A 17,555-nucleotide genomic window follows, 5' to 3' on the forward strand; every position below is an offset into this window, starting at 1 on the left:
AAATGAGTAACGTTGGAAAGCATCCAGTCAAGGGCATGGCGCAAAATGGCTTCGAATATGGTAACTAGCTATTTTTATAAAAATTGTTACTCGTGTCTTTGGGGCAGCCAGTGACCAGACTCAGGAGAAGGCTGTTTGGGGGCACGTCCCTGGCCTGCTGGCTCATAGAGATGATTTATCAGCATGTTCTCTCTGTAGCTTCATCTTACCCCAGCCCCAGGACTAATGGTAAATCCAGTCCCCTCCTCCCTCGGTAGCAGCTGCCTGTCTGCTGACCACATCCAAAGCCCACTTGTCCATGTTTTCCCTCTTGCACGAGAGAGGCCCACTAGAGAGGACAAATCAATAGTCCAATTAAAAATGGGCTTTACTTTGTTCTTGCTTGGAAAATTTCTCTCTCATGAGTCTTGATTTTCCCTCCTGCATGTTGCAAGGTTCAGAAGTGACTGCCCAGGTCCTTGTTGGCTCACAGAATGGCCCTGTGGTGAGTGGTAGTTGTTGACATCCTGTCTGATTCTCTTCCCTGGGCAGGGAACCTCATGCCCCCTGGTAGGGAATCATGGGAAGGGGTATCCTTCTCAGACCCACAGTGTGTCCTCAGCACTGTTCATGCCCACGTTGCAGGAAGAGCATTTGGTTGAGGCATCCAGTGCCCCCAGACACCATGCCAGACCCCAACTTTTCTTACCACTAATGATAGCAATATTATTACTGCCCTGGAAGGTATGGTCATCCTGGGAGGGTTTGGGGGGAGGGATATGAAGTCTCAGAGAGGTTAAGTGATTTTTCTCAAGCCATCCAGTGGGCAAATGCCAAAGCAGGGATTTACACCAAGTTTAAGGGTCTGGTTAAGTTCGTGTTTCAGTATAATTGTGTGTTGTTTTCGGTTGGGAGTAAAGGAGATAGAAATCTGTGTCTAGTATGTGACTGAAGTGTTAACCTTTTCTTGAAAAGGGTATGTTATCAAGATCCATGACTTTAAGATCATTGGCAAGTCTGTGGAGTCTTTTAGAAGATAATGGGGAGATTCTGGGCCTTTGAGAACTTGACTTTGGGTTAGAAGAGGCATGGGGGACAGAGGCATTACTAAATCCTTGCTAGTGTGATGTCAAGATGAGCCATTCTTCTGGTTTCCTAACTCTGGGCTAAATCTGTTGGCACATTCATTATGTGAACAGTGATAGATACACATCTTATAACATTTCCAGGGGTCAAGGTTCTTATAAGTGGCTCTAGGCTAGAGGCTCTCTCTTGGGTCAAACTACTGGAACACTCCTAACCTGGCATCTCCTCAGAGCAGAGTGGGCTGGCGATCTGTGTAGACAGCACTCTGGTACCTGTAACTGAAGACTTCAACATCTCATTCCCCAATCAGTTGGCACTTAGGGTCCCCTGACTATAATCTTTGCAAGAGCGGGGACCACATATGTTTTGTTCACCAGGGTTCATAGAGCAATACCAGGCATATCACAGGCACTCAGTAAGGGTTTGCTGGGCGAGTAAACAGTAGGCAGAGTTGATGGTCTGCTGTCTGTCCCCTACAGCACTCCTTCCTATATAAGTAGATATCATAGGCTGTTTGAAGTCATGTTGGGCTGTGGAAACAGGACTGGCCACCAAGAGAAAAAGAAAGACAGGGAGGCGTGGGGAGGAGATAGCAACCCAGCCTAAGGAGAACGTATACTTAATTAGAGAATTGCCCAGTATAAAGTTAGAGTAACATCTTTGAATCCTCACAGTGTATGTTTCCCAATTTCTTCAGACCACATTATCAGAAAACTGGGGAGAAGACAGTAACACTGTTCTCCTTTGCCAAGAATTGATATGTAGTTTGATTAAGAAGGACTAGTGTCCAAAATCTATAAAGAACTTAGCAAACTCAACACCCAAAAAACAAATAATCCAATCAAGAAATGGGCAGAGGACATGAACAGACATTTCTGCAAAGAAGACATCAGATGGCCAACAGACACATGAAAAAGTGCTCATATCACTCGGCATCAGGGAAATACAAATCAAAACCACAATGAGATATCACCTCACACCAGTCAGAATGGCTAAAATCAACAAGTCAGGAAATGACAGATGCTGGCGAGGATGCGGAGAAAGGGGAACCCTCCTACACTGTTGGTGGGAATGCAAGCTGGTGCAACCACTCTGGAAAACAGCATGGAGGTTCCTCAAAATGTTGAAAATAGAACTGCCCTATGACCCAGCAATTGCACTACTGGGTATTTACCCTAAAGATACAAACGTAGTGATCCAAAGGGGCACGTGCACCCGAATGTTTATAGCAGCAATGTCCACAATAGCCAAACTATGGAAAGAACCTAGATGTCCATCAACAGATGAATGGATCAAGAAGATGTGGTATATATACACAATGGAATACTATGCAGCCATCAAAAGAAATGAAATCTTGCCATTTGTGACAACATGAATGGAACTAGAGCATATCATGCTTAGCGAAATAAGTCAAGCGGAGAAAGACAACTATCATATGATCTCCCTGATATGAGGAAGTGGTGATGCAACATGGGGGCTTAAGTGGGTAGGAGAAGAATAAATGAAACAAGATGGGATTGGGAGGGAGACAAGCCATAAGTGACTCTTAATCTCACAAAACAAACTGAGGGTTGCTGGGGGGAGGGGGGTTGGGAGAAGGGGGGTAGGGTTATGGACATTGGGGAGGGTAGGTGCTTTGGTGAGTGCTGTGAAGTGTGTAAACCTGGCGATTCACAGACCTGTACCCCTGGGGATAAAAATACATGTTTATAAAAAATAAAAAAATTAAAAAAAAAAGATAATTGTCAAATTCAAACAGCCAAGAAATGAAAGAAGCATGACTTGGATCCACATCCAACAGCAAGTTACCTGACTTTGGGCAGTTAGAATCTTCACAAAAGAAAATTACATGTTTACTTTAGTAGTAACTCCTTTCTTTTCCCATCAAAATGTTTTGACCTGCTTCCATGACCACAGCAGTGCTGGAGAGAATTTTATGGGCTTTGTGAAGTGATTTTAGAGGACAGATGGTGTGTCCCCACTTCCACACTCATGGGGAGGGCACCTGCCGTTGGTCTCCCTCACTTGTCCCTCCGTCCTCGCTGCCTCGCGGGGAAGCTCTGGAGGTCCTTCAAAGAGAGGGCAGGCGAGACTCCCAGGCAACAGTGCCAAAGTCGAATTTAATAGCAGTATTTGGTTTTCATTGTATTTATTTTAACGTTTATCAGCTGTTTATGGAGGGAATGCTGATTTCATAATTAAGCCATGACATGAAGTTTCTTCTAGGCTTTTAGTTTACAAAGTCTCACGGAAAGTCACAGCCCGGGAGGAGGGGGGATAGGGCAAAATTGGCTAACTTGGTTCTTAAAAGGCCAAAGCTGGGAAGCACCCCATTTCCTGCCGGAGAGCTGTGTGTGTCTGACTCTAGGGCTCCTGTGCATCCCCTGGGGGTTTTATTAAAAATGAAGATTCTGATTCAGTAGATCTGGGCTAAGTCCCAAGATTCTGCATTTTTCATAAGTTTCTTGCCTGTGAGGTGGATGCCCTGGCCCCTTGTGAATCAAAGGTTGACCACAGGTCAGCGGCATTGGCACCACGGGGCAGCCGGCTGGAGTTGCCAGCTCTCTGGCCCCTCTGGGACTGGTTGTTCCGTAAGTACAAGACTTCTGCCCTGAAAGCTGGGTTTCCATTTCCTGGCATCCAGACCACCTCCAGAGAGCATGTGGAAGGGGGTTTCCAAGCCTGCGATGTCCTTTCATGGTAACCACCCTATACCGTCTCCAGAACTTTCCATCTCACCACGGGCCCATCTCTGCCCTCGTTTGCTTTCTGAGACCCAAGTCCTCTGCATAGCTGCCTCACTGTCTGGATTCTTGCAGGCAGACACTGGTGGCTGGAGCGTGGCTGGAGAAGGGACATCTATCTTTCTTGGCTCTGCTGCTCCCGGAGGATATAATTTGCTTGATAGATGCGTTCTGGCTGCAACTCCTCGGGGTGGGATGTGGAAGTGTGCAAAAGGCTGGGTACATGAGGCTTTAAAAAATAGCCAAGAGGGTAATAACATCTGGGGGACAAGCCGGGTGAAGAGGGATGTGCTCAGTGGTATGGCCAGCTGCGTGGGGAAGGCTTGGAGACCAAGGATGGGCCCATTGCAATGATGACAGCTGGGGGTTGGCATATCATTATTTTAAACCCAAGTCTGTCATCTTAAGCAGCCTCTCTCTGGTGGGACCTTGCTGTATCCCTGCCAAGAAGGGGCATCCACTCCCCTCTTGAATCTGGGCTGACCGAATGACTCACACGTCACCAGATGACACAAGACCTCTGAGACTAGGTCTGAAAAGACATTCAGCCTCTGCCTGGCTCTGTTGGACCCCCATTCTGAACTGAGTTCGCCAGCTGGAGAACTGGGCTGGTGGGTCAGTCTGACAAAGCAAACCATACCCCTGCGGGCTCTGTCCCCCCGGCCCCCTTTTTGCCCTGTTTTACTCTTGGTGGTGTTTGCTTTCCCTCCGCCTGGGTGTTGTGGGCTCCTGGGGTGTGGGAGGGGTTGGGAGGGTCATGAGAGGAGGATGTGGGTACATAATGCTGTCTGGTTTCTTGGCAGCAGCCCCAGAATCCTCCCCATTTCTCTTTTCTTTTCCTCCCTTCCTTTCTGTGTTCCTTCTGCCCAATCTAGTCTTCTCTGGGAGGCTTTTCTTGCTCACTCTGCCCCCTACTGGTGGAGAAGTGTCAGCACCATCAGGGGAAGGGAGGGAAGGAGCCCTTGGTTCATTCTTTTTTTTTTTTTTTTTTTCCCAATTTATTTATTTTCAGAAAAACAGTATTCATTATTTTTTCACCACACCCAGTGCTCCATGCAAGCCGTGCCCTCTATAATACCCACCACCTGGTACCCCAACCTCCCACCCCCCCGCCACTTCAAACCCCTCAGACTGTTTTTCAGAGTCCATAGTCTCTCATGGTTCACCTCCCCTTCCAATTTACCCAAATTCCTTCTTAACGTGGTTCCTGGCGCTCCTTCACCTTTGCTCCGTGTTGAGCACATTTCCTTCCCGGAGCTGCGCTGCTGGCCTGGTCTTGCCCCGCTCTGAGACCCCCCACCCCTATTCTGCCCTTTGGCTCCTAGTTCATTTTGAAGTCCGGACTTCTACCGTCTTTGTATGTCAGCTTTGCCGCTGTTCTTTCATGCCCAGAATTGGGCTTTGGCGGCAGGTGCTGACAGAAGGTTCTACAGAGTCTCAGTAATTCTTTCAATCCATGTTCCCCTCCCAGGGCAGCCTGTTATTCCCTTCTCCTCCCCCAGAGGCTGGATTCTCCACCGAGGGCCTGTGGCCGTGGCCTTCTCAGGAGCTACAGGTGACAGATAAGCGCTCAAGCCCTCACGCATCTGTCTTTGTTTTGTTTCAGTTTCACGGAGTTTTTGGACCCATTCCAGAGAGTCATCCAGCCAGAAGAGATCTGGCTCTACAAAAATCCTTTGGTGCAGTCTGACAACATACCTACCCGCCTCATGTTTGTAAGTACCGTGATTTCATGGCTGATTTGACCAGTCTTCCAAGTATGAACCAAATGGGTTTCCGTTTTTGCTCTTCTGTCCCCTGCTGAAGACTGTGAGCTTTCCAGAAGAAAGAGGAGCGGAGCAGCCTGTCACATGAAACTCAGGTCCAGATCATGACGGACGCTGCTTGGCCATGTGAGAACTGGTAGTCGACCTGCCACTTTGGAAAGAGAAGGGACCCACTTACCTGAGCTGGGCCGAGTTGTTTCCCAAGTATTTACGGTAAAATCAGACCAGAAACCGATTTCCCTGCTCCATCTCCTTCTAGGATAAAACTCGATTTTACCAGACTCAGGCACCATCGAGGGTCCTGTGAATGGCTCTTCTGGTTCTAGCTCGTCAGGCAACCACGGATGAGACTGCCTTGTATGACTCAGTCCCAAGATAGTGTTTTGTGTCTTTCTGCCTCTAGAGTAAATAGGCCGGCATCCAGAGAGCTGGTGGATATAGTGGCCTTACTTTTACCTCTTCACCTAGACCCCCTCGGCAATCAAGGCCTTTTATATTTCATTTCCGATGTGCCGGCCCCTTTGCTGAGAGCTTGAGAGAGAAGATTATCTCATTGAATCCCACCCATCATTCCAGTGAGAAAGTGGTTAGTCTTGGCCGCATTTGCAGGTGCAGAATTGTGTCCCAGAGAAAGGAGGGAACGTGCCCAGATCCACACAGCTAGTGAGTGCCAGAGCCAGGATTCAGATCCAAGCAGCCACCTCTGAGCCCGGTCTCAGCCATGAAGCTGCCTTGTAGGGTAGGAGCGCAGTGTCCAGGACTCCTTGCGGATGCTGATTGCCTCCTGGGGAATTGCCATTAGGTCTTTCTGTAGCAGAGGAAATATTTAAGCTCCTCTTTGTTACAGAACAGTAATGGGACTTTTGGTTGGCCAGCTGTCTGGCTTGAAGTTTATCCTTTCTGACCAGCCATTGTGTCTCATGCCTCTGGGAACGTAAGTGATGGGGCCAGAGATTTCTTAGGGCACACGAGGAATCTTTTGACATTTTGAAAGAAATCCCTTCAATGTTATGTAAGGAAATCTTATTAATTGGTGATGATTAGAAGGATCTTTGTGTCTGCAAACATCCTGAAATGCCCAGAACATTACATCAGCTTTGAAGTAGTATTTTAATTACTTTTAAAAATTTTTTTATTTAAAAAAAATTTTTTTTTAGATTTTATTTATTTATTTGACAGACAGAGATCACAAGTAGGCAGAGAGGCAGGCAGAGAAGGGGGGGTGGGATACAGGCTCCCTGATGAGCAGAGAGCCCTATGCGGGGCTCGATCCCAGGACCCTGAGATCATGACCTGAGCTGAAGGCAGAGACTTTAACCCACTGAGCCACCCAGGTGCCCTTTAATTACTCTTTAATAATTGCTTTTCCACTGGAAACTAAACTGGGTTTTTGTAAATTTCAGGGAAATTGAAGAGTTCGGGCATTACCTAACACTTGAATATGAAAATTAGACTTTTTCCATTTTTGCTCCAACTCAAATCTTCTATAAATCCTAGACATAAAGGAATTTGCGTATGTCTAACTAGTTTACTCCATGGTTTTGAAAGGGGGAAGCTCCTACTTACCAGTTATCCATATTCCTCCCAGGTTTCACATTTTATGTGCTATAAAACACAATTTGGAGATGAGTGTTCATGTGGGATATGGTGAGAAATTTATGCCTGTGTCCTAGATTTATGAACAATGGATTGTTTTGAAGTCTAGATACCAATGCCACAAAAATTCTGGCTGCAGACACAAGTAGGAGGGGGCGCATTTGCATGTTGGCAGTGGAGGACCCAAGGCAGTAAAGGAGTTATTCAGTGCTGTGATTCTCAGAGAATAGAAGTGTATTCAGCCTCAAATCCTGATTCCTACCCTCAAGTCCCCTAATGAGATAAGTTCAACCTTTCGTTTTGTTAATAATAGTTGATGCATTTCATTCATTGGGTCACAAGATTTAATACAATTCCATTATAACCCAAGGAAAGCAGTAGATACGTTTATAATACATGTAACACAAAGAGGAAAAATACTTTGTCACCGCATTAATTAGATTTTTTTTCTCCTGGATTTTAGTAAAAGTTTAATATAAAATATCATTTGTTTGCTTTGATCCTTTAAAGCCTTCAGATATTTATGGAAGACTGTAATAAAACATGTTTTTGTAATTTTTTTAATAACTATGTTGGTTTCATTAGAAAGCTCAAGTTTTGCTACTTAATAATAAAAAAAGTCCTGGGGTCTCTTTTACTTTTGGTTGGAATGTTTTAATTTAAAGGCAACATTTTTTTTTTAAAGATTTTATTTATTTGTCAGAGAGAGGGAGAGAGAGCGAGCACAGGCAGAAGAATGGCAGGCAGAGGCAGAGGGAGAAGCAGGCTCCCTGCCGAGCAAGGAGCCCGATGTGGGACTCGATCCCAGGACACTGGGATCATGACCTGAGCCGAAGGCAGCTGCTTAACCAACTGAGCCACCCAGGCGTCCCTAAAGGCAACATTTTTAACTTTTTAACCAAAGTGTTATTGGAAGACAGCTCGTAATTATCCAGATGTCTTTTGATTGGGAAATTAGGCCTCTGGAGGGGTGTGTGAGTGTGTGTGTGTGTGTGTGTGTGTGTGTGTACATGTGTGCATTTTAGAGGAGCTGCTTGTTCAGATCACAATGGTAGGGGATTGAGTTAAGCAGAGTGAATGGTGATCATATCACCCAGAAGCCCCTTCATTTGTTCTGTCTTTGGCACTTTGAGTGAAGAGGACTATGTCAGCCTGGAAACTGAATGTAGCTGGGTTGCTTGATTCTGAGAGTTTGTTTCTCTTGATGACTCTGGGTTCCTGCTGAGCAGAGAGACAGGCTGAGATTTCTTTTCACAGATACTCAGTCTTGAATTAGCATTTCCTGGGTGTTCACAGACCATTAGCTGTCTTTATGGAAGGCTGCTTCCTTATTCAAAAGATGTCATGGTTCTTTCCCGAGTGTGTGGGGTTTATCATATCATCTTTGGAAATCTTCTTTTTGGTATAGGGAGACTTTGTGCTGGATTTTGCTTTTTAGAATACTTTTTGTTGCTGTCTTAGTAGTTGTGTCTTTGTACATTCAGGGAACACTCCAGGAACCTGCTGTGGGTTAGGAAAGCCATAGGAGCTTCAGGTGATGGGAAGTCAAATGAGAACTCGGAATGGGGGGTTTCTTTAGGGATATCCTTAGAGGGTATCCTGGGGGAGATTGCACTAAAGAAAAACAGAATTTAGAAAGGGATAGAGGCTCAAACTTATAGGGAGCCTCATTGTCACCCTTACCCATATCATCATCACCATCATCATCACCATCACCTCTATCATCATTATCATCATCACCATCATTTACCATCATCATCACCACTACCATCACCTTCATCAGCATCATCACCACCACCATCACCCATGTCATCATCCTTAACTGTCATCACCATCACCGCCATCATTACCTCATCACCATCATCATCATCACTATCACCCCATCATCACCACCATTATCATCACCATCATCACCACCGTCATCACCATCATCATCACTATCACCCCATCATCACCACCATTATCATCACCATCAACATCATCATCATCACCCCGTCATCACCACCATCATCACCATCATCACCATCATCACCATCACCACCATCATCACCACCATCATCATCACCATCATCACCATCATCACCACCACCATCACCATCATCATCACCACCATCATCATCATCACCATCATCATCATCATCATCACCATCATCACCACCATCATCACCACCATCACCACCATCATCATCACCATCATCACCATCATCATCACCATCACCACCATCATCATCATCACCATCATCACCATCATCACCACCATCACCACCATCATCACCATCATCATCATCACCATCATCACCATCACCACCACTACCATCATCACCACCATCATCATCATCGTCACGGCAGTAATAACAACATCTAACATCTTTTGAATACAGGAATTGTGCTTGACACTTTGCAGTGGCATCTCAGATAATCTTCTCACCATCTGTTGAGGTCAGCACTTTTGTAATCCCATAAGTTCAATGGAGAAAATGAAACTGCAGTGAGATTTAGCAACTTGTCCAAGGTTATACAAGCACCAGTTGCTAGACCCAGATCTGAATGCCAGCTGCCAGAGGGCAGATCCTCACAGACCCATTCAGCTGTGATGTCTCCGTGAGGACTCAGGGGATGTGGAGAGGTGGTGAGTAGCGGACTGCACATAGAAGGGCTGGTGTGTAAAGGCACAGACATGGGAGAGCAGGGGCCATGTGGGCGCAGTGAATAGGAGTGTGTTTAGTGTATCTGTGTGTAAAGGGGGCAGAGGAAGGCAGGGATAGAAGCAGACTCTGGACAGCTTCAGGTTAGTTAATTATTACTTAATTCCACCGACAGTTAGAAAGCACCTGCCTGAGCTAAGCATGGTGCTGGGTGCTGGAGGAGCACTGCTGAACAGTAGATGGTTCCCTGTCTCATGGGGGACACAGACATGATTGGATGGTCCCAGCCAGGCTCTGGAACAGGTGAACTCAAGTAGTGAGTTGAAGGAATGATCAGTGTTCCCAGTTGCTCTCCTTGGCTTAAAAAAACAAGTCTACCTAAGACCTGTCCTTTGTCCTGGCCACAGCAGGTCCAGAAGATTTACTTCTGTAGGATGTTACTGACATCGTGTTGATTTGATAACAGGGTTTCCTATTTTAGTAGAGAATGCTTCTGAGGAAGACAGAAAGTCAATTTTGCGGGGAGGAGGAAAGGAAAAGAGACAAAGCTGGCTTGTGATAGACAGTTTAATTTTTAGACTTTTTGGTTAAGTCTTAGACAGCTCTTTTCTCTGCAATGGGCTGTCATTGTTTACCCACAGCAGGCCCTTTCAGCTGTCTGCACTGCTCATCCTGAGTTGTCTCTATAAGCACTTTTCAGCACACCTTTCTGTCAAAAGCCAGAAATTAAGGCACTTTGCGCCCATTGTTTGATATGAATGAACCCCAGTGACAAGCTCTTCTCCAGCAAACATCCTAACATCAGGGCACTCTGGCTTTGACCCCTTTGGTTGTTAAAAGTACTTGATATACTTATGCCCCTCCCACTCCAGATGTGCTAGTCCGGCTTTGTCATTTTCCAGAAGCATCCTGGCCGCACTGTGCCTCACATCAGCGCCCTGGGTGGGGACTGACAGCACTTCCAGGGTTGGTTTCATTGGCCGATGCACAGGCAGGTCCTTGGTGGAGATGTCGGTCACGTAGGGAGTGGCAGAGACCAGGCAGATGAGGCTCTTCCCTGTCCCTGACCTCCTCCCTGACTGCTCAGACCTAAGGGAAGAGTGGGCTGGAACTTAAAACGCTTTGTTCCCAAATGTCTGGTCTCAGGATCCTGGTTCTTCTTTACTGGTTTGGGTCATTTGTTCAGTTTCCCCTGGGAAATAATGACATTGTAGCCAACAGCCAGCATTCCCTGGAGGCTAACTCTGCTGGACTCTCTGGGTGGGCAGGTTCCAGAGTGGATGGCCTGAGATCAACTTTGTAGCTTTGTGGCTTGGGAGAATGACCTCCCCTCTCAGTGCCTCAGCTTCCTTGTCTATAGAAAGGGACTTTAATAACATTTGCCTCTCCCTCCTATGGTGCTGAAAGCATCAAATGGGGTGATAGACTTACAGCACTTTGCTTAGTGTTTGGGACATAAGAAGCATTCAGGAACTGCTGGTGAATTCAAATCTTAGCAACAATATTTGTTATGGATGTCATTATACCCCATCTTATGGATGAGGAAACTAAGACTCGGAGGGGAAGAGGTAGAGTGACTTGCTGATGGTCAGAAAGCTGGTAAATGTCAGGGCTGGAGCTTGAATCTGGCTTTCCTTAATCTGGGTCTGTTCCCTACATTTCCCTCTGCAGAGCTCTGGCTTCTCAGCCCGTTGCATAGCATCATGCAAAACCAGCTGCGTACTGGATCCTGCCTGATGATTTATATGTTATTCTGACGTGTGGGCTGTGTGGAGTACAATTAATCAGTAGCTTACAATTTTTTTTTTTTAAAAGCCTACAGCACCCAGTATTCCCAGGAAGTCTCCCATCCAAGTACTAACCAGGCCTGACCCTGCTTAGCTTGCGAGATCAGACGAGATTGGGCACATTCAGAGCCCGCTCAGTCCGTAGAATACAAAATGTTTCTCAATGCAAGAATGACCTCAGCCTCAGTTTTCTCATCTCATGCCAAGGTGAGGCATTTGGGCTTAGGCGATCCCTGTGATTCAAGACTCCAGTTCCTGGGCCCACCACGTGCATGCCTCCGGGAATTCACTTATTGTTCAGAGTTCTAAGTTTTGTGGGCTGTGCAAGAATAATGTTTCCTTCAAAAGAGTTGGGGCCCCTCACACGTAGTAGGTGCTTAATCTGTGACACCTGCCACTGACATTTCTGTGGCTTATCTATGTTCCTGGATATGAGCCACTTACTTCCTCCTCCCATTTCTAGAGAAACGGCATTTACCATGTTTTATTAATGCTTCTTACTTCTAAGGTGAGAACTGCTATAACACCATGGTTCAAAGCACAGAACTTAGGGGTGCCTTGGTGGCTCAGTCATGAAGTCAGTGCTTGGCTCAGGTAGTGACCCCAAGGTCCTGGCATCCAAGCCCCGCGATGGGCTTCATGCTCAGTGGGAAGCCTGCTTCTCTCTCTCCTATGCCCCCAGCTTGTGTTCCCTTTCTCACTTTTTCTCTGTCAAATATATAAATAAAATCTTTTTTAAAAAAACCACAAAACTCTGACTTATTTTTAACATTAAAAAAAATAAAAGCACAGAGCTTCATTTAAACAGTCTAGGTACAAATCCTCACTTTACCACTTATTAGCTGTGTGACTTTCAGCAGGTTGTTTTACCTCTCTGTGCCTTAGCTTCCTATCCATCAAGTAAGGATGTATTAGTGTGTATATTTGCCTCAGGTGCCTAGAACAGACCATGGCCTTTCGTAAGTTTTCAGAGCACGTTAGCCAGGTTGCCTGACTTATGTATGTGTAGTGAGCAGCCCCTTTCTCGTAACTAGTGAGGGAAACTCAAGCCTGAAGAGAGTTCCCACTGTCCCCTGCACCCCACAGCAGTGATTGGCTGGTTGTTCTGTTCTCTCTCAGGTCCCATTTAATAAGCACTAACCATTCACTGTCTTTCCACTGGGCTCATTCCCAGGATTTTCAAAAGAATTTTGAAGCCATGGAAAGACTAACCCGAGGGAGAACTGTACCAGGGAAATTTTCCTGCCCCCTTTTTCCCTCCATCTCCACATCTGTTTGGAAGTAGAAGTAATCATTCCCCACCTCCCTGTCTCAGTGTCCATCTTCCCCTCATGGGCTCAGGTGGCAGAAAGCGGCCTCTAAACGCTTGTGTGGGATTTGTGTGTGGGGGGGCGGTACACCGGGATTTGTGTGGGGGGGGGTACACTGGGATTTGTGGGGGGGGTACACCGGGTGTAATTCAATCTGGTTTGTCAGGTGAAAGGAGGATTCATTTCTCTTTTATTCAATTCAGAGGTGCTTTTGCCCAGAAGGAAGTTGTTTCCCTAATGTGTTGGCTTCTGGGGCTAATCTCTTAACTCCTGTCTTCTAGTTGGAAAATATTAGTAAAAAGGGGAGCTCATGGTCAATGTAGATATGTCCCTGTCTGTGCTGATTTGAAGACCATGCTGTCTGAGGATACGACAGCTATGTATTCGGGAAGAAGAATTGGGACTGGAGCCCAAACATCATTAGGATGATGGCAGGAGAGAAAGACGGGCGTGTGGTCATGCACAGAGATTTCTGCGGCCTTCTGAGTGGGAGCTTTGTCTGAGGGATTCCCTCTCGGGGAGCTCATGAGCTGGGGAGCCCTGGCCCTTCTGGGTGCCTAGCACCTGGCCCAGGAAGCCATTTGTCAGTGCTTCTAGAAGAGAAACCAACATGAATCTACCTAGGAAAATCCTAGACTGGGTGAAATGAAGTGCAGTCTGGTTGGGCCATCAGAGTGAGGATCTGGTGGAAGCAGGGGAGCTGGGGCAGGGAGCAGTGCTCAGGGAGATCCCCTCGGCCACTAAGCTGCAGCTTGGAGCCACTGGGTAACCGTAGTGCCTTCTCCAGCCCCTCTTTATGGGCCTGGAGCTGTCGGTCTCCCCTGTGGTGTCTCTGTCCCCTCTTGGCTGGTATATTCCTGCTCATGATCTCCTGTAGGCAGCCTCTGAGGTAGGGAAAGTCTTGCCAATTTATATCTTTTCTGGGGTTTTATTCACTCTAGCCTTAGAATACGTCATCTGGGATTGCCTTGGAATGTTTCGTTCAGTCGCACGTGGTTCTCATCTTTGACTGTCAGTAAGGTCATTGCCAAGCTGTTCACTGCTCAGTGAGCTGCTTTCCCCTGTTTGGGAGTGTGCGGCCTGCTCTGGATGCCTGAGGTGAGAGGAAACAAGGAGGTGGGGGCTTTTTTGACCTTAACCATAACTTTGGCCATCAGCAAGCAAGGGCTTCAGTCATCACTCTTCCACCACTGAATGTGTAATTCAAATCTCTGATGCAGTGTTTCTCAGTCACCAGCACCAGCATCATTTGAGATGCTTGTTACAAAGTGTCGATTGCCAGACATGTCCTGTGAGTATACTTGAGGGACTCAACATTGTAACAAGCCTGACTGTTCTTCGAGGGTGAGAGCCACCCAGGCACTCAGGGGAGCTTGCCCGTGTTTGCCGGAACTATTAATTCTCAAGTGAGTCTTGTCTTTTCCAGTTGCCTTTGGGGGAAATTCTCTGCTTCAGTTCTGATTCTCCTCTTCTAAAGCTTCCCTTTGATTTGTATTCTTCCAAATACCCTCCATGGTGATAGGACTTGCCCATTTGGTGTTTAAACAGCCGATTCATCAGGGCCACAGCTGATCAGGAGGCTCAGCAAGCTGGTGACTACCATTGTGGTGGGAAAGAGACTGGCCAGTAAGGAGAGGGCTTTTCTCAGGTCTCATGAACTGCCTCCAAAGATAGTTCCTGAAGAGGAGACCACAGGATGTGCTGAGCTCTGGCAATCTGGTTGTAGCAAGTGTGTATCACATCTCCAGTCATTTTGAAAGACTGTGTTCATTTGGGTGATTTCTGTTTTTGTAACAGAAAAGCGTTTCCCAGTGGTGCCTTAGTCTGATTAGAAAGCCCCTTTCCACAAAGTGGCATTGCATTTGAGTACAGGTGGAGATTTCTAGAAGTGTGAGCATTGGTTACCATACCGCACCTTTCCTGCCGCTATTAGGCCAGTTGTGGATTTGCAAGATATCGAGTCACTTCTGATACTGTTATCCTGAGATGTTATAGTCATAAAGATGTAACTGAAATACCTTTTTCTTGGTTGTTGGAAAGTCAAAAGTGACTTACTAATTGTAGAATGCTGAATAAAGGCTAGATATGGCAGGCAGAAAACCTGATCTCCAAAGCCTAGCCTTGCTACTCACCAGCTTTATGTCCTTGGGCACATCATTGAGTCCCCAAACCTGCAAAGACACTCACAGAGTCATCAGAGGATTTAAGAGATGCCAGTACCTGATGCTACCCAAGCACAGTTCCTGCCTCATAGAGGGTTCTGTAATGAGTGCTGCTTGCATCTGAATTCAGCCAGCTTGATTCATTAAACACTTACTGCACTTTTGTGTGCTTTGGGCCAGGGGAGGGAAGGTGAGGGAGGAAAGGAAGAGAGGTGGCAAGCAAAAGGATTAAACTCTGCTTTGAGGAGGAAATGAAATTCAACAAAAGAACACCAAAGAAATGGATGAAATGGATGAATTGACTGTAAGCAAATCCACCTTACTCCCATGTTGCCAGAGAGCTGGGGATGCGAGGCCAAGGGTTCTTGCACTGTTCTGCTGGGGAGGATGTGAGGGGGTTGCTGGCAAAGCTGAGTCATCATGATTATAGGTTATGCGTTTCTGTTTAAAAAGCCACCACTTTAAACATGGCTCCCAGCAATTACAAATCAATTATAACCCGCAATCAGATCTCCAACTTTTTTTTAAAGTCTTCAGAGTCTCTAACTATAGATATAAATCCTCTTTCTTTGTTTGAGGTCAGGAGTTCAGTAAGATCATTCAACTAGTGAGTCTGAATGAAACTAACTTGAACTAATTATCAGTCAGCCCTCTGATAGCAAACTGCTGTCCTCATAAGGGATTATTTGTTATTTTTTTCCAGGCAATTTCTTTCCTCACACCCCTGGCTGTTATTTGTGTGGTGAAAATTATCCGGCGAACAGACAAGACTGAAATTAAGGAAGCCTTCTTAGGTAGAGTATTCATAGTTCCTGCTCTAGGGGATGGGGCTGGACTTAATTAGATCAGTAGATTTTAAAAATCTCTGTTGCACCCAACTGATTTTTGTCTTGGTCAAATTAAGCTTGGGAGAAATAAGGAAAGATAAACTTTTAACCCTAAGAAAAGCCAATGCACAAAAGCAAGCATCTTACCTTTAGCTGCAGCCTTGTCGCTGTCCGTTGTGCTGAATGTGAATGTCCAAGTGTACCTCTGAGCTCTGTGATGCTCAGACACGGCAGCAGAGTAGCTCTCAGCCATGAAGCAAAGAGAATCTGAAACTGTTGCCATTGACTGTCCAATCCCACGTCTGTGGCTAATAAGTCTATATGACGGGCAATTCAGAAATCAACTATAGACTTCTTGACCAGTCATCATTGGCTAGAGGCACAAAGGTCAAAAGCAGATGTAAAATATAATAGAAATTGGAAATAAGCCCCATAGCTCATTTTTGGGGGGAGGCATTTTGGCAGTTAAGCAGTTGTTATTGTATAAAGAGTGCCACAGTCTTTGCCATTGACTATGATACCGTTGTTAGAAATTCTCTCCAAGCTAAGCCATAGCTGCCTATGACACGAGCTTGACATTTTTAAGAAAAAACCAGGGACGCCTGGGTGGCTCAGTCCCTAAGCTTCTGCCTTTGGCTCAGGTCATGATCCCAGGGTCCTGGGATCGAGACCCACCTTGGGCTCCCTGCTCAGCGGGAAGCCTCTTTTGCCCTCTCCCATTCCCCCTGCTTGTGTTCCCCTCTCTCACTGTATTTCTCTCTGTCAAATAAATAAATTCTTAAAGAAAAAATGTTTTTAAAAAATAAGATAAAAACATTTTTGTGGTCTTCCTATTAGTTAAATGACTGAGTAAATGACAGTATTAAGAGAAAACAAAGCTAATTCACTTGCTTAGTAACCAAAATAAACTACCCAATAGTCAGGTTTTCAGCTTTCTGATCATTAGAAGTACTGAATTATGTTTATTTTTTTGATATCTCAAAAAAACTATCCAAACCCTCACATAAACCACTTTTGGCATATTGTATAGACTTACCATTCATTCAGTTAGATATATCTGGAAAATGAGATTTCCCACCTCCAAGAGTATGTTTGTAAATTACTGGGCTTTGAGGAAATGGAAATGTAGCAAAATATGGTCTTCTCTTTTCTTGGTACAGGAGTGGGGGTGGTAAGGGCAACATCTGGGGTATGCAGAGCAGCAAAGGGGATTTGTGATCTGAAGCAGAACAGGGAATATTTCTTACATAACCAGGCTTTGGTTGGGCTCTAACTGAACAGAACAGAATCACTCTCCAATTAGCTCATATAAATTAGGGGTTAGTTATAGGACTGTATGAGCAATCTCCCAAATACCCAAGAATGGGGGGAGAATGGACAGAAGAGCTTCGTGGGGACTGGAGTTGGGAGCTGGGCCAGTGGGGGTGGAGACACACTCTTCTCTATAATATGCCTTCCCTCTTCCCATCACACATCCTGCCTAATCCTGCCCCTGCCTTTGGTTTCTATGAGGTTTGGGCTTGCAGGGGTGGGTGCTCCTGGCCCACACCCATAGAACCATCATCTCCAGGACCCACCTCCAAGTAGCTCTTTGTCTCATAGATGAGTCTTCCCAGGCAGACCCTCTGGCTCGACTCATTTTTCACACTTGGA

At 45.9% G+C, this 17,555-nt stretch overlaps 1 protein-coding gene across 3 annotated transcripts in view; it reads left to right on the forward strand.

Annotated features, from left to right (window-relative positions):
* PLPP4 (phospholipid phosphatase 4) overlaps positions 1-17,555 on the forward strand; it is a 119,970-nt gene that overhangs the window by 38,772 nt on the left and 63,643 nt on the right. For 2 of the 3 annotated variants that reach the window (XM_044236689.1, XM_044236691.1), the window contains exons 2-3: positions 5,416-5,524; positions 15,779-15,869. In XM_044236689.1, the coding sequence (XP_044092624.1) occupies positions 5,416-5,524; positions 15,779-15,869 (200 nt within the window). The remainder of the gene's footprint in view (positions 1-5,415; positions 5,525-15,778; positions 15,870-17,555) is intronic. The other variant, XM_044236693.1, reaches the window with a different exon arrangement.

The sequence above is a fragment of the Neovison vison genome, chromosome 2 (genome assembly GCF_020171115.1).
Source record: "Neovison vison isolate M4711 chromosome 2, ASM_NN_V1, whole genome shotgun sequence".
In the NCBI taxonomy this organism is placed as follows: domain Eukaryota; kingdom Metazoa; phylum Chordata; class Mammalia; order Carnivora; family Mustelidae; genus Neogale; species Neogale vison.